General features: G+C 31.3%; 1 protein-coding gene across 2 annotated transcripts; it reads left to right on the plus strand.

Moving 5' to 3' along the window:
- The first annotated feature begins 9,165 nt into the window (after positions 1 to 9,165).
- Positions 9,166 to 11,033, plus strand: LOC100804520 (uncharacterized). Of its 2 annotated transcripts, none has more exons than XM_006592837.4 (2): positions 9,166 to 9,554; positions 9,710 to 11,033. In XM_006592837.4, exon 2 carries the CDS (start codon positions 9,840 to 9,842, stop codon positions 10,725 to 10,727), a length of 888 nt encoding a protein of 295 aa, XP_006592900.1. In that variant the 5' UTR covers positions 9,166 to 9,554; positions 9,710 to 9,839; the 3' UTR covers positions 10,728 to 11,033. The 2 variants fall into 2 exon arrangements, with proteins under 2 accessions (XP_006592900.1, XP_003539586.1); XM_003539538.5 differs by having other exon boundaries at positions 9,167 to 9,554; positions 9,777 to 11,033.
- The last annotated feature ends 11,180 nt before the right edge of the window (positions 11,034 to 22,213 follow it).

A 22,213-nucleotide genomic window follows, 5' to 3' on the forward strand; every position in this document is an offset into this window, starting at 1 on the left:
ACTCGTTGGTTGCTGGTTGGAAATAGTTTCTAGCACTATAGTTGGTTGTTGGAGGGTGGCAAACAAAAAAGTTTATGTTTATGTTTATGGGTGGCAACCAGGCAGCCCCAATCCACGCGCAATCCCCTTTTGGCTTTTGCTCATTGCCGCGTTCTTCTCCCTTTTCTGGACCCATTTGCTTCCCTTTCTTAAACACTCTCCCACCAATTTAACTTTTACTTTTATGGGAAATGCACAATATTTGAATGACAAATCCTACATACCAGTTTTATGACTCATGAAGGTGCTTTGCTTAAACTGAACATAAAAAAAAAAGGGGATAAGGTATGCTTTGTTTTTCTGTAATTTGTGTCAAAAACATTATGTTTATGCATTTTAGTAAAATTTCACATTTACCTCAAGAGTTAAAGTAGAATTAAAAGATTCATATTTATATATTGCTGTTGAAGGGAATGCTTAATCATTTCAGACATTAAGAGAAAGAAGTTAAAACAATTATCATAATTGAAAAATAATTACATGGGTAGACTTTCTTGTTATATTTATTATTTCTAGTTTGAATGACATTTTATGTTGTTTTCAAGGAAAAAAAATTAAATAGATCTATTTTTTTAATTACTCATTCGTCCTAAAATAAGTATGTTCTTAGTTATTTTATACAGATCAATACAAACTAATAATTAAATAGATAAAAAAGAGTAGTATTAATATTAATTAGATTCAAAAACTAAATTGATATTTATTAAAAATATTGGTGAAAAGAATAATTAATATTGCATTAAAAAAAATCAAATAGATACTTATTTTGGAATAAGGTTTTTTTCTTTCCAAAAATCGACATTTATTTTGTAACGGAAGGGGTTTAGTTTTTCAACTTAGAATCATCTTGCAATTATTTTTCAACCGTCCATTAGGTATTTGATTTTGATTTTTAGAAGATGAATTATATTGTCTGTTAGTTAAATGAGATGAATTTGATTTTTCTTTTAGAAGAATTCGATTTGAGTCTTGTAAAAAAATTAGGTATTTGAACCATTGAACAGTTTTATTTTTAAGTAAGTTCATTTGACTCAAATTTAAATTAATCGAAATTTAAAGTTATTTTTAAAACACTAAATCAGGGTCTCACACATAAAATAAAATCACTAAAGATTCAATCCTTCTGCCTGCCCATATGGTCTTTAAGGTTTTCTTTGACATGAACGTTTCCATGAACAGATGCATTTCATGTCAGCATGTCAGAAGTTTTATATGGTATTTGGATTTGGATGGAAATTTATATTTGTACATTTCTTTAATAATGTGGATTCTTATTACTCAATAGATTTTTTTTACTGCATTTTATCCAATTTCCCTGACAAGTAAGTTAAATGGACCATTAAATTAAATGTAAAATTCGTTAAATGATTGAAGAATCTGTGAATAGAATAATTGGAATTGGACCAATAGAAGAGGACAAATTCATTTATAAGAATTGGTTTAATTAATTAATTAAAGTAAGAACCGCGTTGACATGTAAAGCAATGGCATTGAGCAAGAACAGATAACATAAGTATCTAACGCATCGCTAATATTTTATTAGTACAGTATTATTATTTTTTTTATTAAAGCTAATACTATTTTATTTCTATTCCTATTTCCCATAAAAATAGAGAAATAAAAGTCAAGCGTAGTTGGTGGCCAACTCACCTCATTGTGCTGCGTCGACGGCAGTGGTATTTTTGGAAATAAAGCCAGAAACCAGGGGCTTTCGTTAATTTTCTAAGGTCTTGAGACAATGTTTAAATTAAAGACAGGTTTAGATTAATGGTAAAGAAAATATCTCAATAATTAGTTTGGTTTAATTACTTATTTAATTCATATAATTTCTAAATTTATTCATTTTAATTTTTATAGTTAATAAATAGATTTTTTAGTTTTTGAAATTATATTTTAATTTTCACATGTTCTTTGTCGTTAAATTTTTTTAACTAATAATTTAATGACAAAGATCTTTTAAAAATTAAAACATAAATTTTAAGGATTAAAAAATTTATTTATTAAATTTTAAAGACTAAAAAGTTCACTTATTAATTATACCAATTATCTATTGACATTATTTGATACCTGTATTACTGTGTGTACAAGTATTTCTTTAACAATAATAATAGTGCCCATTAATCTTCTTATTTTTTTATATTTGATCCTTTCTTTATGACAAAAGTTTATTGATTACTTTTATGTTGTCATAACAAGGCTATTAAATTTCTGTCAAGAAAAAAACAAAGCTGTTAAACAAGTTCAATAGTCTTCTACATCCAATTAGATACTCCCTTTAGATTTAATTATAAGCAACAAAAAAATGCAATCAAAAGTAAACAAATTTTAACTACCTTCTTTCTATTTAATGATAATATTTTAAAAATATTCCTTAATTAACTGAAATTCTATTTTTAATGTATCTTTCTTATTCTTATTCTTATATGAAGTTTCAATATATATGACACTTTTGAAGAAAAAAAACTACTATTTTTACATGTGAAAAGTAAAATTAAATAATATTAATTAATTTTCTTAATTATCATAAAAGTTAATTAATTTTACTTATTTTAGAATCTAGAGAGTAGTTGCAATGTTCTCTAATAAGAGCATAACGAAATCTATAAAGTAAATTTTATGTTTGAATATAATAAGTAAAATCAATTTTAAGATAACTTGTTTTATTACATTATTATCTAAAAATAATTTTCTTATTCTGTAAAACTAAAAATGGTAGCATAAAGTTACTTATAATAGTTGGTATTTTAATTAAAAAAATAAATTATTAGAGATAGAATAAACAAATAATAAAAAAAGATAAAATGTTAACTTTTAATTACAAGTTCCAAAAGATTATTTATCATAAAAATTTATTTCAGTTATTAAGATTATAATATAAGTTATCAAACATACTTAAATATTAACAGTTTAACACTAATGACTTTTATCAATAAATCATAGTATTTTTTTTTTTTTTAAGTTGTGGAATGAAAGAATAGCACTAGCGATACTATCAAACAAGATATCAATTGCATACTGGATAAAAAAAGGAGGCTTACATAAAGAATTACTGCACAATCCTAAACCACAAGCAATTTTAAATCCACTGTAATCAAGTTAGAATTAATTAGGCAATTTAAAATCTATATATTTAAATGTTAAATATATTTAACTGATAATTTTTTTAAAAAATGTTATCAAATATAAACTAATTAATTTTAAAATATGATTTATTTCTTAAATAATAAATAATTTTTATTTTATTATAAATACCTAAACAATAATATGATAGTTTTACTTTATTACATGGAGTTCTATCTTATTGACTTATTTAATTTTAATTCTTGGTATTTATAAGTGTGTATATACATGAGTGTGAGCCTAACTTCCATATATAATTCAACTGTCACAACTAACAGTTTTATACATACCACAAACTTGTTCTTTTAAAATTATCTCACATTCATTATGTAAATAAATTCTCACATAATTTGAGGTAGGCCAAGTCGAGATTAAGAAATCACGTATCGTTAGTAAAGTAGCATGCATAACTGATATCTCTTTGGTTGAAAAAAATAGAGGAAAAAACATAAAATAGGATATATTTTTTGTTTGATTAAAGAAAAAAATAAAAAAAAAGATGAAAAAATATATTGACTTCTAAATATATTTTTTTTTCTTTTCACCTTTTCTTTAAATCATTTTTTTTCAACTTCCTCATTTTCTTTCCATCTAATCAACACATAGTATGAAGAATTATTATATTCTTTTACCCTTTTTTTTCATCTTACTTCCAGTTCATTTTTTTTCTTTCTATTCATCTCTTCATCTTGTGTTGTAACAGTATTTGTCATATATATCAATCTTTTATCTTCCTTTATTAGTTCTTTCTGTGTTTTTTTTCCCCATAACAACCATAATAAGATTTGAACATACTATCAAAACTCTTATTACTAAATCAACCCTAATAGATTTCTTCTCTCTGTCATTGTATCTTCTACTCATATACTCCAAGAATGTTCTTTTTCCCCCATAAAAAACTATACTGTATATTAAGGTAAAAGACACAGGAGGTACCAAAGTCACACTACATCAAATCATCTTCTAACCTTCCAGTATAGTTTGTTGCGGTTTAAGATTAAACTTCCAAAAATAGAGTGTGAGTACAACTTTTTGGTAGTATAATCACTCATGGACGTTGAGGGAGTGTGAGAATGTGAGAGGTGGAAAGAATATTAGGACATTTAATAGTGTGGTGCGGGGTCAAGAATCTAATAAAAAAAAATGCTGTACGGCTTTAGTTATCTACGAACATGATTTTGCGCTTGTCAAATCATCTCATCATAGTGTTTTCACCTTTTGATCGTTGAGTATTGGGGAATCGATTTTTTTCTTCATATTTCTTGGCTAGTACTCAAGTTAAGAGAATACGAGAAAAATTAATATATTTTTATAATATTTTTGTATAATTCATTGTTTCTTTATTATATATTTAATTTTCATTTTTAGTTATAAGAATACTACATAAAATTATCTTTTTTTTTTCAAAAAAAGAAAAGGGTCATAATAAATGTGTTGGATGATGCAATGAAAAAATAAAACAGGTATATAAATTAACATTAGTAAAAAAAAAACTGAAAAACAATGCTAATAATCTGATTGGATTTCAAATCTATAAATTGTACTTTTAGGTAAAAATTCTACAAGTTTTTGTTTAAAAAATAATTTAAAGTTTTTCTAACGGGAATTTAAACCCCCGCACTAAATTATTTTGAAAGAAAAATTCTCATTCTTCATGTTGTATATTATAGTTTATAATATAGGAATAATGTTCTTACAATAAGATTAAAGATAAGAAGATATGATAAGAAAAGTGTGAAAAAGATGAATAATGCGATGGAAGGACATACAAGATTAACTATGTGATTAAAAAAAAGATTGAAAATTCGATCATTTTGATAGCAAAAATTAATAAAATAATAATTAATATTTATTAACGTCATTTATTTTAAAATGGTCTCTTCATAACTGTTAGAACAAATAGTCAGGACCACCAAGAGTAAGCTTGGTAGTTGAATTTGAATTTTCATAAATTGTTTGAATTAAAATATATTTTAGTAACTTAAATATATAATTTATTTAAAAATAAACAAATAAAATTTGCTGTATGAAAATGATCCCATATGAATCAGTTATGACTCTAAAGGTGATAAAGATCTCCCCAGGATATGAAGATGATGATCCAATATGAATATGAAAATGATGAGTTTTTATAATTTTTATTTGCTGGTTCTCTGAGAAAAGTTAGCAGCATACCACTTCCCTCACGCAGAGTATGGCGAAAGAAAGGCACCAAAAATCATGTTATAACATGGTTGTCTGAACCACAAGGTTTTCTTCGTTTTCAAATTACTACTAATACTGCTATTAATTTCACTCTCTTTGACCTTATGATCAAATTCAACCGTCCAATATGTTAAGACCAAGACAAATTCAAAATTTTAGGCAACAATTCAGAAAGACACATTTTCATTTACATTAATGTCAGTTGAACAAGACAAATTCATATTCTATTTTTACACTCCACACAATTTTTATTTTTTTTAAAAAATAGCACAGTTTCCTTTCATGGTTCACGTATTTATTAATTTAGGTAAAAATGTAAATCAATAGAAAAAATATTTAAAACTATAAAAATGATATGCTATTAAAAAATTAAAAGGAGGGAGGCTGAGAATAACACGTTTCAATTTTTAAACATCGTACGATTAAATTGTAGTCAAAATAAACCTTAAGTAATGATGTTTTTAATTTAATTAAAATATACTGACTATGCAAATTTATTTTAGGCTGCTATTAAAATTATAGTTTGTTATATAATTTGTTATTTTTTATAATAATTAATTTATAAGTTATACTTAATTTCGAACAACATGCGTACAAACATTATACTAACAATGCATGAAAATTAAACTATAATTTTTATTCATCAATGTTTTTGGACAACTTGAGTTATTTTAAAATATTTACAAAAATGAATAAACACATAAAAATTTTAAACACTCAATTTATGAAATGCTACAAGATTTTTTTTTCAAGACTAATATATAAAGTACTATTTTTTGGGAATGATTTAATGCACTATTTTACCCCTTTTAAATTTTATTTGTAATAATTATTTGTATAATAATTCATTGAGTTTAATGTTTATTTACCGACCATATAAAATAAAATAATGTAAATCAATTTTATATTGGCATTCAATTATATATCATTATTTAAATTGATTTAAAATAATTATTTTAAAAATAACAAACTTTTTATCCATAATGAATTGTGATTAAATCAAGGTGTAAAACCTTAATTGTCAATACATAACTTTTTTTTCTCTAATTCATTTCCTATTATTTCATGGTGCATTGGTTTTTAAAAAATCACTTAAATACGGCTGTATTTTTTTTAATGTTATATTATCTTCACAACAACTTTGAGTCAAAACAAACTTTTCACCCAACAAAAAAGAAACTCTAGACCCAGCTTTTGACTTGAGAGTTTTTTTTTGTCCAAGAATGAATATGATGCATTCGGCACAATTATTGACTCTGTACCAAAATTTACAATTCAATCCTTTTCATAGAAAAAAAAAATATATGCACGGCCAAAAATGGGATTTCGGTCGTAATCGTTTTAGGATTGGATTTCATTTTTCCAGGTTACTTGTACAATTTTTGTGCGTTAAATGTACCAGAAAGTGTAAGACATTATCTTGTTCATTGAGTATTAATTTTTAAAAATGGCTTATTATTGCTAGTGCACCAAAAATGGAACTCCTCGTTGTGTTTACTCACCAAATTTCAAAGGCATGAGTATGTGGACGGACATAACTTCTCGTGTTTCTACCCAGCTAAACGACTTATAACAGAATATTCTCACGAAAAAAAGAAGAGAGAGAATAAGAAAAAGAAAAAAGTTTGATTTGCCAAGTGTGAAGCTTGAATAAAGGACACTATAAGGCATCTTTGTCGCCTAGATCATTTGAGCGATAGAAAAATCTATAAAGTGGGTTACGTGTTTACTACTTATTTTGAATTTGAAGCAAATAACAGTATCTCATGAAAGTTGGCGAGCTTTACCATGATAAAATACATTTTGATTCTTGAGTTTGCTTGGATATTGGAAGAAAATTCATGTGACACTATCAAACTTGTTTTTTTGTTGAAACTGAGCTTAGTAATTTATGCTTGAAAATGTTTATATAAAAAAATAAGCTTATAGCAAATTTTAGTGTAGATTTTCAATCCACGGCAAGAAATATTTTTTTCCCACTTTTATTCTAATATATGCAATTAAGAACAAACTTGATTTTACAATTTTACATCTGTACATCTAAACATATTAAAAAAAAATAAAAATTACAATTGTGTTCCTTGAACGTGTGTTTATGACGAGCTCAAACACACTAATAGTTAAGCCATCTAATAATTTACACTAATGACTCCACCTGATTCTTCTCCTATTCATAGTTTCCCACCTAAGCTGAGCCTACGCGAGACTCTTGTAAAAGTTCTATTAATTTTTATAAAAAAAAAAAAACGTACATATGGAAAAGAATACGAGCAATTATTAAAAGTAAAAATACGAACAATCATTAAAAATTATTACTTTATATTATAAAACATAAAAAATAATTTAATATATTTTCTGTAATAAAATACATTTAATATATATTGATACTGTCCGTTCATTAACGTAGTCAATAAAACAGATCATGAATTAATGGGCATAAATAGTGGAGTAGTTAGTTAAAAAAATAAGGAGGGGGAATGGAAACACCCTACCCCAATACATTACTACAAATCACTCTAGTCGAGTTAAGGCCCCAAAAATAGTTATATTACTATCAAAGCGTCCATTAAAGCTAGCTTGGTGGGATAAAGTAGTTATCATAATTTAAATACAAAATATAATCTCTTGCGGAAATAACATGCATATTAGTTTTTAAAATCTGAAATTAATCACTTTCGATTTGGAAAGAAATATGCAATGATTATTGTCTTATTATGTTTTGTTATTTTGGAAATTTCCGCATTAGTATATGCACACAAAATAAAAAATGGTTAATTCAAGAATAACGCAACAAATTAAAACTACCATTGTGAAGCGATCGTGCCATCAAAATGGTAGTAAAAAGTGATTAAGGAAATATTGACCATTTAAAATTTTAAATACTTAAAAAAAGAGCTTCTTGCTGACAAGAGAGAAGGAAGGAATATAGTCTGCAATTTGCACACATTTTATTATAATTATGCGAGTGGATTGAAGTAATAAGAACATGATGAATTTGAATATTTTTATTAACCTAATATATTTCGTTCTAAAATAATTATCATTATTTTATATATATTAAGAAAAAAATAATAAACAAAAGAAAGAAACATTGTATAATCATCAATTCATTTATAATTTTTTTGTCTAGCAGTAATATTATGAAAGATATAAGTGATAAAAGATAATTAATATTACATAAAAAATTAAAATAATAATTATTTGAATATAATTTTTTTATCTTACACAATAATTATAATAAGATAAAGGGAATAATCTGAGAGTTTTATTAAACTAAAACACTAGAAAGAAAGACAAAAAATGCGGGCTAGCTCCTAGGAAGACAAATCCATTCGCCGAACGTCTTGCTTATTAATTAGGTAAATCTGCATTTCTATTTGCATTCCAAAGTCAAGCATGGCACCAAATTGTCGCAAAACAATCTACAGACTGAAAAATTAGTTTTTGCAAGAAGCGAGTAACAGTCACGTGCTAATGAATTTTATTTTATTTTTATCTGAAATTCTCCCATAATTAAGCCCACACAAACAATGGTAATATTCATGAGTTAAGAACCCAAAAGTAACAACGAATTTACCACCCAATTAAGTGTGATGCTTCTTAAGGAAAGGTTCATTTTTATATTTCTTTTCCCTTTCTTTCCCCACACACAAGAGAAAAAGTCTAATTGTATGACCCTGAAAATTATTCGCATTAATTAATAAGAGTTACCAAGCTGGGAAGGTGATGCTGCAGAGGACCAAACCAACGTTATAAGAGGACCCAATCAAAAAACAGTTTCGTTCCTTCTTTCCCACTTTTCACACACAAAAACGCAACAAAACCGAAAAAGTCACTCACTCACTCACTATTCTAGCGAGTTGGCAACAACCAGCTAAGCCGGTGAACCGGTAAACTCTTTCAAAGTTCAAAGGGTCCTCAGCGCCGTACACACTATATAAGTATTTCTTGACGCATCGTAACCATTGGCGTTTCAGTTCATTCATTCATATTTTCCACTCCCTCTTTCGCCACTCTCGAAATCCGTGCACTGATACTCAGAGACAAAGATGAAAGAGAGAAGGAAGTGAAACGCAGGACAGCCTTGCCGTTTTTGAAAGGCCGCTAAACGACGAAGCAAAACGCGTTCGTAACAGAAGAAAGAAAGAAAAGAGTAACTGACAACTGTACCAGTAGAAAAATCATCGACGGTATGCTCATGACTGTCACTGCTTCGTCGTTTATTTTTTTGTTTCATTTTCAATTTGGATCTGATTCACTGATTCTCAAATTCTTCAAATTCTCTCACTCGCAAGACAAACATTCAAACGATTCACTTTTTTTTTTTTTTTTTTTGCAATGAAAGCGAAAACGAGAAGCACGTTTTCTCATAAACCTCGCACTGAATTATTATTGCGGTTTCTTTTATTCAGCGACTCGCTGAAGCGGTGAATTAAACAAACCGAAGCGTGAAGAGAAGGTTCTGGAAGAAGCGGATGGGAAAATCGACGAATAATAACAGAGACTGGACGCAGATGTACGCGATCTACGGAATGGAGCAATGGCAGACCCTAATTTTCCTCTTGTGTCAGGCGATGCTGTTTTCAGTGTTGTCTGTTTTGTATCTTCTTTACTTCGATCTTGTGTGTAACTTTTTCGAGAGGATCTTTTCCGGCGCTGGCGGAGGCACGGCGAGATTCGCGGCCGGAATCACCGGCTCGGTGACGGCGCTCTCCGCGCTGTGCCTCTTCTTCGCGGCGGCGAACTTCTTCTACTCGTCGGTGCCGCTGCACTTCGACATGGCGCAGCGCATCGTCTCCGCCGTGCACGACTGGTCGTCGGTGAAGCTGGCGCTGGACCTCGGCTGCTGCGGCCGCGGCATCCTCCTGAACGCGGTGGCGACGCAGCTGAAAAAGGAAGGGAGCTCCGGCCGCGTCGTCGGCCTCGACCGCACGAAGCGGACGACGCTGTCGACGCTGCGCGCGGCGAAGATGGAAGGCGTCGGCGAGTACGTGACGTGCCGCGAGGGCGACGCGCGGCGGCTGCCGTTTCCGGACAACTACTTCGACGTGGTGGTGTCCGGCGTGTTCGTGCACACCGTCGGGAGGGAGTACGGCGCGCGGACGGCGGAGGCGGCGGCAGAGAGGATGCGCGCGGTGGCGGAGCTGGTGAGGGTGATGAAGCCCGGCGGAGTAGCAGTGGTGTGGGACCTACTGCACGTTCCGGAGTACGTGCTTCGGTTACAGGAATTGAAGATGGAAGATGTGAGAGTCTCCGAGCGTGTAACCGCCTTCATGGTCAGCAGCCACATCGTATCATTCCGGAAGCCCAGTCAGCACGTGCATGGCCCCGCCGAAGTTCGCTTGGATTGGAGATTATGCTGACGTGGATTTTTTATTTTTCATACTAAATAGACAAATATTATTACATATATATAATTATAAATATAAATACATATTACACCGAGAACTGTTTTGTTATTTTTCTTTTAAAAAAAAGATATGAGTGGATATCTGAGAAGGTAAAGTTATGGCTGGGGAGGCGAAGTCGAACCAGATGTTGAAAAAAAAATTATATGTAAAAAAATGAGAAGCGGATAATGTAATAATGTGATGACAGATTTGGAGCCAGATTTTTGTATATGGTGATGGTTATATAGATAGCAATGAAATTGTAGCAGTTTTGATGTATCTTGTTTTTTTTTTTTTTATTTTAAATTTTCTTGAAATTGATCTTAGAATTGGTTGGTCAAATTAAATTGGTACTACATCTTAGTGAATGTGATTGCGTGAAACTTGTCTTGTGTCTTTATGTTTTTTTTTTGCTATGGTTTCAAACGAGTTTAATTATGACTAGCGGAAAAGCCGGTAATTGTGGGTTGAATGGATGAATAGTAGCAAGGACAGGGATTTAGATACTAACTTTTGAATTTTAATTTATAAACATGAATGAAGATGTCGTTGTCTTTTATTTAATTTCTGGGGTTTCGGGTTTCTTGCCTCTATGTGAGGTAGGATTCTATTATGAAAGGTTGAAAGCTAATTGACGATGAATGATGGATGGAAAAAAAAGTAGTGATATTTCTTTTTAGTACACTTAAAACTTTGTGGAGTGTGTGGGTTGAAATGATGGCGTAGATTGGTGACCCTGTTAAGGTGTCACAATCAGAGATTTTTCGATGATGGAGCTTTAACAACAACATGCTGGAACGAGTTTGTTGGAAGTTTGCATCTCTTGTTTTGGATTTGGAGTGTTAGCTAGTGATAGAGAGCTGAAAATGGTTTGGCCAAAAATTTAATCTTGCCTCGCACAGATTTGGTTGATGTAGTCATTTTACTTTGTTTTGTTGTGCCAATTTGGACGTGCTCTTCAAAATTACTGGTATGGGTTCGTAAGTAATTATTATGGTCAATTAGTTGAGCTATATATAGCTTACATAATCTTTGTGGATTGTGGGGTTGTTGCTTCACTGTCAGTTGCTACTTGTTAGAGAAAACACTTGAAAGGCAACAAGTGCTTAAGTGGATTCACAGCAGACATTTTGCTTCTTTTATCCTGGGGTGGGGTTGTTTATTTTTTGTTACTTTTTTTTTTCCCAAATGAGAAAGAAGCAATATACTTTTAAGTGCTTCGGCATTCCTTAAACAAGGAATGAGTTCGATCTTTAACTTGATAAAATGTCGTAATTAAATATATCATTTTATCTCAAAATAAACTAATTTGATAGAAGAAAAATTAATTAAATGTCAAATAAAAAATCTTAAATACCTTGTTATCATATTTATATATAAAAAAAGAGAATATGGAAGTGAAAAATATAGGAAGGACATTGTGATAAAAGAAAAATCTGACCAGCATTTACAATTCGTGCCCCGCATATCCAATTGAATTTATTAGAGGGAGCTGTCTCTGTCACTGTTTAATTATTATGCTGCTTACTCTCAAATCAAAACCAGTAAATGAAAATTATATGGTTAGGTTTTTTTCCTTATTGACATTATAATGGCTTTGATTATCTAAAATAGTAGCCTTTCGCAGGATCACATTGTTCATGTGCTCCTCTAATCTGACACCAGAGGTGTATGCGGCCATACTTGCTATCCCATAACCAATGGCCACTTGGGACTTGGCATCAATGAGGCCATGATTTTCCCTTCTTAGGTTCAATGTAGATATCTCATTTTATTGGAAGATCACATTTTCAGAATTATCCATATATAGCGTGGATCTTTTTTTGCCATTGTAAATAAAAGTAGAGATAAGGATTCTGAAATGACTGCGTCTTGCTTCCATAATAGTAATAAGTTGTGATCCTTAGTGATAAAAACAAATGAAGGATAAATACCTTGATAATGTGCCACTTTTTAGAGGGTGTCAGAACCAAACTAAACAAGGCTTTGTCGTTAAGCTTTTGTCGGATGCGCCTAAGAAAATATCTCTCTTAATTTGTTTCACTTGTTATAAAACTTAAAATAGAAAATTCTTTGCTAATTAATTTGATAGCAAAACTTGAAATCCATTGTATCCTTTATGATTCGAAAATTGAAATTCATTAAAAACTGTCGTGACGCTCTTAGATCCATAGACTATAAAGAGATGCAAAGTGAATAAAAACGGGTAGATGCTTGTTAATTTCTGCTTAAAAGCAATCATGATAGCATGATCAACATAGAAGGTAAGCATCTACATTGATGAAGGTTACTCGAAGACAATCTTGTGTTGTAGAGATATATCTCTCACTATTTTTTTCTTTTTCTTTTGGGGACCATAGACATATCACATATCTCTCCATTTACCTATCTAATGTAAGTCTATTGCGTGTAGAGAAAAACATTCATGCAAACTTTAATGTAAGGCCCACAAATGCCTTAGACAAGATAAATTCTGCTGAGATCAATTTTATTTTTTTATTCTTTGGAAAGTGAGATGATCAATGGTTGATTTTTTTAATTAAAAAAAAGTACAAACCTAGAAGGTTCTTATGCATTTTCATCTACACGTACCGTACACTATTTGCAAACCTTGCCCCATTTTGAAACAGTCCTGGTCAGCTACTATAGCAAGTTGCTAAGCAATCTGTTTGGAAACGATCAAAAGAGGAAAACAGTTTTACGTGTATTACTATTGACTAGGAATCAAAACAATACATTCTCTTTTATATAATGTATTTTATTATGTCACATTAAGATATGTTGAAAATAGTATTCATATATTCTTTGTCTACTTCAACGTAACAAAAATGACTATACAAGATTTCGTGCTCTCTTTCTCTTCTTTTAATTTTGATGCACTTTGGTCACTTTGTGCCCGTGGCACAGTGGTTATGAAATAGTACATGTTAACACAATTTCAGTCCCAAGCCTTTTACTAAAGAAAGATGAAAAGTAGAAACGAATTGGATAATTTGGTAATTTGGAATCACAAGGAAGCAAAAGATGAGAAGTGAACAATTTAACAAACAAGGAGCGTGCCGTGTCATGTGATGTGCCAAACTGAACCAAACCACGACCCATGTGGATATTTATTTACTCGTGCCTTTCTTTTGGGAAATAAAAATAATAAAAAAGAACGCCAAATTAATGGCATCACATTAATTAGTTCACTCCATGTTTCACTACTTCCATCCATGTGTCTACTATTTCTCTTACGGCATCTCAAGAAAAATTAAATAGCCATGTTAAGCTGTTATTTGAAAATTGGTTGATTTGTTTTCTATGATACATGCATGAGATGGGATTGAGCTCATTCTCTGAAGTTGAATGGTGCATTCCATGTGTGAAGTGCACCCTGACCAACTAGTGTTTGGATGTTTTATACGCAATTAGCAATGCAGCATGTGATTATGAGCCAATGGCAATTTCTGTTTGTGATATTTTATAACAAGATTCTTCATAGTGTGTTAGGAAAAGGTAATCAAATTTGATGTGGACTGGGATATATAATTGCAATCTTTTTGGGCTTGCAAGAGAAATAAAGTATTGTTAAACTATTTTTCACACTTGATTTAGTAGTATCCTACCTTTGTTTGTACTCTCTCCATTTACGCAAACCCACAGTGCCAAGACATAGAAAGAATATATCTGTTGAGGTTTTTTTTTTTTTTTTTACAGAATAGGTATATTTTGCTTTTAAAATTCCCAGAATAGTATAGTTTTTAAAAAAAAAATACATGCAAGGTATATATCAACATTGTGAAAGCCAATTTTGGTTTTGTGAAATCAATTTCAAACAATTTTATTTTTTTTTAGTAGTTTTTAAACACTATATTTTTTTACGACTAAAAATTAGATAAAATTGATTTTGATAGAATTAGTTTTGAACAATTGAATGTAAGCGAGATATATAGCTAAATTAATCTTAACCATAAATTTTACATTGGAATGTGTACTATGGTGGAGGACATTAATTTTAGGTATTTGTCAAACGGACACAAAGAATAATATATCCGATGAAGAACATTGATCTTCTAAACCCTTGAGCAACATGGGAAGGAATGCACCATAAATCAATCTTGAGAAAGTCATACTCTTATCTTAAAAACAAATGGTACTCTGCAATAATGTGGTTTGGTCTACCAAGAAGAAAGATATTATAGTGTGTCTTTCCTTTGCTGCCTAGTATATTACAAGAGTCTTCGTTTTCTGACTAATGCTCTTTTATAGTTAATTTGTGTTTAATTTGGTAAAACAGAATTAATTCACTGTAGTTCTGTTGCTAGTTATGTTGAAAAAGGAAACACGATATAAATTCAAGTATTTTTTATAATCTATATATGAATTTACAATGTATAGAACTAGATGTACAAGTTCTGGGGTATGATATCTCCTCATCTTTCCTATTTTAACTTGTGATATCAGCATTTTGGTTATGATATCTCTCCTCATCTTCTAATTCAATACTGTATTTTTTTTTTTGCTGACCAGAATTCAATTCTATATTGAACAATGTTAACAACGCGTTTTTTTTTAATATACATTTATCATTAGATGAAATTTACAAGAATTCCACTAAACAAATACAGGATATATACTTTCTTTAACATGACATGAAATTTTCATCCAAGTGTCGATTGATATTTTGTTCATGATGTATTCACTAGGCTTGAGGGTATTATGCCTTATTTTCCCTTGGCCACACATTCAAGTCCCCGTCTTTAATCAAGTGTCAATGATTTTGCAAACTTTTAATGTCCTATTTTCTCTTTTCTTAATTGCTGGATTTAACTTAGACAGTATCATTCATAAAGATTCTAGTTAATTAAAATACTTGGATTCTGTCTTACCAAAGTATTTTTTCTATAATCTAGAATCTATATAATCCAAGGTAAAATTATTTTTTCACATAAAAAAGTCACATAAACTTAGAGAAAATGGGGGATGACAATATTAGGAAAACAACTATTCTCACTACCATATTTGTTATTTAAACTACCAGCCTATGTGAAATTCCTATTTTGTCCATTCACCGAAAACCCTCACGCCATCCTCACTCCTGTGGTCAATCCACGCCACATACGTCCAGATTTGCACACCCCACCCCACCCAGTCGTGTTTCCGTTCACCCTTCAAATAGGCAACGAAAAACACAAACCTAATCGATACAATTAGCAATTGTGATAGTGGCCAAATAGCCAAAATGCAATTTAATTGCTAATGGTATTTTTAAATACAATTAAAAGCTCCCACATGGGTAATACCATTAGCAATTGCGATAGTGCCAAATAGCAACTCCCCAACATTAACTTTTCATAAAAAAACTTTAACTAATGCCTGACCCTAAGAGCAATTCACAACCCAAAACATTAGAAAAGGCAAGAAGATGGTTACCCTTCATTTAATTTGATAAAATAAGATTTGAAATGTTGTATCGATCTTGTAAGGAACAAGCACTTTTGTTTACAAATTTTTATGAGACCAATATAAGTGAATTGTCATCATCAATTGGGCACTTAGTGTCTTTAGAAAAGTTACACCTAAGAGGAACTAAAGTTGAGAGCTTGCCTTCAATTATCAAAAACTTTTAAATGCTGCCAAGGCTTCGGTTAGATTGTTGCTGGAAACTCGTGTCTCTACCAGAGCTTCCACCATCCATAGAAGAGCTTGCATTGAATGGTTGCAAGAAATTCAAGTCTCTGCTAAAGCTTTCACCATCTCTAGAAGAGCTTTCTTTGAATGAATGCAAGAAACTTGTGTCTCTGCCAGAGCTTCCACCATCCTTGAGAGCGCTTGATCTAAGAAATTGTTGGAAACTTGTGTCTCTCCGGAACTTCCACCACCCCTTTCAGATTGAGTGCCTTTAACTGCATTTCTCTAGATACAAAGATAACTCAACAACTAGTTTTACAGAACTTGTTACACCAACAATACCTTAACAATCCTAAGTATTGTGAAAATGAGGATTATCCTCATAGTGGCGATGAGGATCATCCTGATTGGGACGAAGAGGATTGCCCTGATAAGCATTTCATCTTCCCGGGGGACCATGTCACGGACAAGTGCAGGTTTGGTACAACAGAGAATTCAGTAACTATTGAAAACAGTCGAGGAAGGTACCACTTCTTGTTCCATCTTTAAAGATGGCATAGAGGCAACCGTGACAAATGTTATATATATGATACAAGATGCAAACATTTAAGTTTCAGATCACATGATATTTTGGTGTAATGATGTCAGCAAGTATGATAAAAAATGTGAAGTGTATGGTCATTTCAGCAACTTGACATTTAGATTTGGGTTGGATTTTCTTCATGGATTGAATTTTGATAAAGATATAAAAGGGTGTGGGGTCTTCCCAGTATATGCCACAGCATCAGAGTTAAAGCTGGTCAACAGTAGCGAATCCATTGACTGGGAACAACTTGGTCCTGCGTCCAAGGGGAGGGAGGACTTAGCCAGAAATAATAATCTTCCTCTGATTACTTCATCGGTATGAAACTTCACTCCTTGACTGTAGGCTCCTTATTTGTTGCTATTTTCTTAAATTAAATAGGTCCTTTAAATATAGAAATTGTCAGTTGGAAACACCCTTTATTGTAAAAAATTATGCCTAGCTATTGCTTTTAAATTGTGATGCAAATGCAATTACATGCTGAGCAGGTCTTCTTTTGAAGCTCTTATTGAAGAATATTAATGGGAAATGAGCACTAGCTAGTTGAGAGAGTCAAAGAAGCGCTCATAATTGTTTGCTGGTCTATCCCTCTTCATTCAGAAATAAAATGGGACAATATTATCTTATTCACTCTGGAATATCCCTGTACACAATACATGAGTGATATTAAGTTTGTTGTTGTAGTAATGTATTGATGAATCAAAATTTAGATGTAAAAGTGCAATTATATATATGCTATGCTTATGACTTTTACCTCTTTAGTTTTCCAATTCCAATTGCTGAAATTAATTGTGATTTTGGTTTTATTCCGGAGAGTTCTATAGATCACGATGGTGTAACAAGTAGCACTCTTTTAACCATCCATTTCGTTTAGTTATCACAAAGATCAGTACCAATCCTTAAAGTTAGAAACTGTCATATTATGAGATGAGGAATTAACTGGCTAAAAAGTAAAAAGAGTTGGCAAAATCATAAAGATGAAAACAACTATGGTGGTGACTGAACTTCAAAATTTTAACATGCGTTGTATCAAGTAACAATTATTTGTCATATATTTCCTTTATTTTAACATGCTCAATTGGTTCTTAGCCAAAGTAACATAAGTAGTTGAGCATGGTTGTTTGAACTGAGCTTTCTGTTTTAATCCTTGTTCAGGGTTGTAGTATTCACTAGTATTGCACTTAGAAGCTTTGATTGTAAGTGAAAGTTTGTTTGCTCAATCACTGCTGCAGAAACTCAAAATATCAACAAGTTAATTAGCTATTACAATCAATGAAGCAAAGAAAAAGACGTTTAGATCAACTTATTAAGCTTCCATTCTATTCTCACTGTAATCCTTTCCTCTTCTTTTTGTCAGCTGATGCACACACGCATTACCTATTCAACATTTTTTATGGATTAGCAGAGCTCGTAAGAATTACAGTCATCAACTCAAACTTTTCATGAGCCAAAGAGTAAACAATCAAAAGCAATCATACATCTGGCACTGTATTTAGTAATGACAACAAAATGTTTATTGTTACAGACACAGTATCAACATCTATTTCAAGTAATGACAACAAAATGTTTCATGACAGGATATTGAGTTTGTAAGGATATATTATCTTTGCTAAACATTTGACTTCTTTTCTGTTATTACTTTTCCACTCGCTTCCTATTTTCCCCCCTTTTTTTATTTATTTAATATTCAAACTTTTGTAGGCCCAGAATCTAATATAAAGAACTTCTGCATCATGGCGCATATTGACCATGTATCAAATTAGACCTCTTATTACTGTGAGAAATGGGATATAGATTATCTTTTTTGAAATTAAAATTAAATTAATTAAGATATATTTTACCCTTTTTAGTAGTAGTCAAATTAATTAAGTATGATATAGATCAGTGCATTTGAGAAGAAGGACTATTTTGACGTTCAAAATAACTGAAAATACATTTAAGGATTATATTGTAATTGTCATAAAACAAATAACTCAATGGCTAATCAGTAAAGATATTTGATGATTGATTAATAAAATATTATATATCAAATTACTGTTTAATTTTTTACTAAATTAAATTATCTCTATGGTGAAAGTGAAAAAGGAAATAATCAAGAAGTTTCTCATATTGTGTGTGATGTACTAAACATTACATTTTCTTCCACCATACCTATATGCAATTTAAAATGACCCAACTATACACATTTCTTTTTATCTGACTTTGATTATGCAAAATACAGCCGTATATTATTTTAGTCAAAAAGCCAAATTACAAAACCATAATATAATCCAAACTTAAAGAAAGGATAAAAAAAATATTCAATTAAACACACTATGCGATATATGTAGTAGAGAATTTCGTGTTTGATTTTTAATATATACAAACACATATCTCAAAACAACAATCACAATACCATGAAACTGAATTAATCTTTGACCTAATAGATTAAAAATACCCGTGACAAGAACCAATTAAAAAACGAAAACACATTGATAGTAAATATATGTAAGAAACATTTAACCACTTAAGCATCTTGTAATTCACTCAAAAATACTATATAAAATTAAGGTTTAAATATGTATTTGATTCCTAAAATATATCCAAAGTTTGTTATTGCTCCCTAAAATTTTCCTTCATGGTTACTTCCTATAATTTTAAAAATCTTGTGTCTACACCCTGCCGTTAGACCTCGTTAAAACGTTGCAGATGTATCCATTAAATGGACATGTCGGCTGAGCCGACACTATTTTTAGTTAAACTGAGGCATCTCCTTCCCCTTTCTTGTATGAGTGTTGTGTGTCCTATTAGACATTACATTTTCTGCTACCATATATGCAATTTAAAATGACCCAACTACTATTTTTTGTTTGGAAAAAATGTACTGTGGATTTCTGCTAAAGTATGTACTTGGATATCTACAACTCATCCTCTCTTTATTGACACTTATAGCCAAGTCCTTTGCGCACATTCTTTCTCCTCGGCTATGTGGGACATAAGACAATGAGGAATTAAACATTGGCTTCTCTTCGGCCTCCCTGCAACCTCTATGTCTCTATAACTTTTCTTCATTTTTCCATTATCTTGCTTCATTTCTACATTTCCTCTGTCTTTGGCCTTTTTTTTTTCTGCAGAGGCAGCACGAACGGTCAAGCTTGTTGCTGCATAAATGGTAGCAATTTTCACTAATAAGTGAATGAAGGAGGACGTCACAATATATATGTTGAGTGTGTATTTGGATTATCATTTTAATCCTCCAAAACGGGCTTTCACACTTTCCAAGTGAGGAAACGGAGAAGCAAGAATTTGTCATTGAGCTTCTTAACCTCAGTTTAAGTTGTTGAGACACACCACAAAGAAAAAACACTACCACTTCTCAAAAGACCAAAACAGGGTCTTTTAAATTGTAGTGCATGTTTTTTTGCATTAAACTTTCCAAACTTGAGTTTGCGACAGTGTTTGTTTCAGCATCCACGGACCATGTTGATTGTTGGTGCCAATATTACATCAAAATTGCAAAGAAACACAGAAGCAACTATATGATGACCAGGCAAGTTAATTTGGTCACTCATGTTTTAGCTGGGTATGCTAGCTCCCAGGTTTTTGATTGTATACAAACTTGTATCCAGGATACTATCTTTACAGAAATGCAATGATCTTTGTTGAGTCAAACAAAAACTATGCGATAGACATGCATGTGTTGATGGCTGTAAGACACGGATCCAAACACGCTTTGAATGAATCTCATTTTGCAAAAACAACTCTCTCTTTTCTTTCATTTCAAATTGAGTTTCAAGACAAAGCTGAAGCTAAACTCAGTTTACGATAAAATTTAACTGAAAACCAAACTAAAAGATTTCTCAGTTTTACTTTTTGAACAAATGTTGGGTCTCTCGCAACTGAAAACTAAGCATAGTCGTAGTTGTGTGATTTAGTGTTTTGATTTTGAATCTTCAAATATTACAAAGAAAAATATATGAGCCCTTCAGAATCGAATTTTGTTCACAAACAAGCGGGCAACTGTAAGTTTTAGTGCTGGAAAATATTCTGCATTTAGAGCCTTGAAAGAAAATTGATAGAAATTGTTTGATGAATAGAAAGGGGAAATATGAATGAACAAAGATAACAGGTTCTGATACAAATTCGTTTGGAAACATTTCATTCTCCTTGCACAGATATTTTATATTGGTAAAGGCAACTAACATATGAATGTTGTTGTTGAACAAGAAATATTAACATTATAATTACTTTATACTTTAAATATGTTCTTAATCTCCAAATATGTTATTATTTTAAGTCCACACAATATTCCTCACTCGATTTTCAGAAGCCTTTGGAGAAGCTGGGCACCGAACAAAACACTTGCTTTATCTTGACAACTAATCTTAGATTACCAACTTAATAAAAAGGCTATTACATATATCTCCATCACTCTAAGTGTGCTTTCTGCAGTGCTCTCAGCAATTATTTTTGACCTCATCACTCTAAATTTATGGATGGTGTTGTGGCATTTCGTTGTTTGGAATTTGTGGTTGTTGAGGAATTCTATTATTTATTAGATTTAGTTTGGATGCACTAAAACTGGGGTTAAAAGTGTTTCCTTCTCTGATTGATGTGGGTTTCCTATTGAGTGCATTAGAGCAGCTAGGGAATTCTGTCAGCTGGCTCTGGTTCTTTTAATGGTGGGGCTGCAGAGAAAATTTGGCTCTTTGGATGAGGAAGATTAATTGTTTTATGGAACATAGCTTTGTCAAGCATACTACAATTGTTTTTGGTTATATTAATGTTAAGGATCCCACGTCGATGAGTGATAAAACAAAAATAGTTTATATGATGGTGGAGTAATCCTCTTTTCTCAATTTGATTTTGTAAAGTTTAGTGAAGTAGCCTATCAAGGAGTCACAAATGTCTTACGTTTTGATTTTGATAAAAATTCTAAGTTCTAAATGGTTGTTTAATATTGTCTGGAGTACATGTTAGCTTATGATCTTGTTTTGATGGAGTGGCCAAAATTTTCCATCTCAATGAAATTGGTGTTTGGATAACATCATAGATAACAAATGGGACGTGGGTGTAGAATGTTGTGTGAAGGACAACATGACAATATATATTTAAGGGTCATGGTCACCAATTCACCAACTCCCCGTTGTTTGATTTTGATGAATGCTGCTACCTGATTGATCATAGAGATTTGGTGGTCGTTGGCAACGTGTGCTCGCGCTGTTGACAACTCCGAAGAAACGTTGTGGAGGCTTGCAGCTGACTTAAACTATAGTCACCACAG

Source organism: Glycine max, chromosome 12 (genome assembly GCF_000004515.6).
Source record: "Glycine max cultivar Williams 82 chromosome 12, Glycine_max_v4.0, whole genome shotgun sequence".
In the NCBI taxonomy this organism is placed as follows: domain Eukaryota; kingdom Viridiplantae; phylum Streptophyta; class Magnoliopsida; order Fabales; family Fabaceae; genus Glycine; species Glycine max.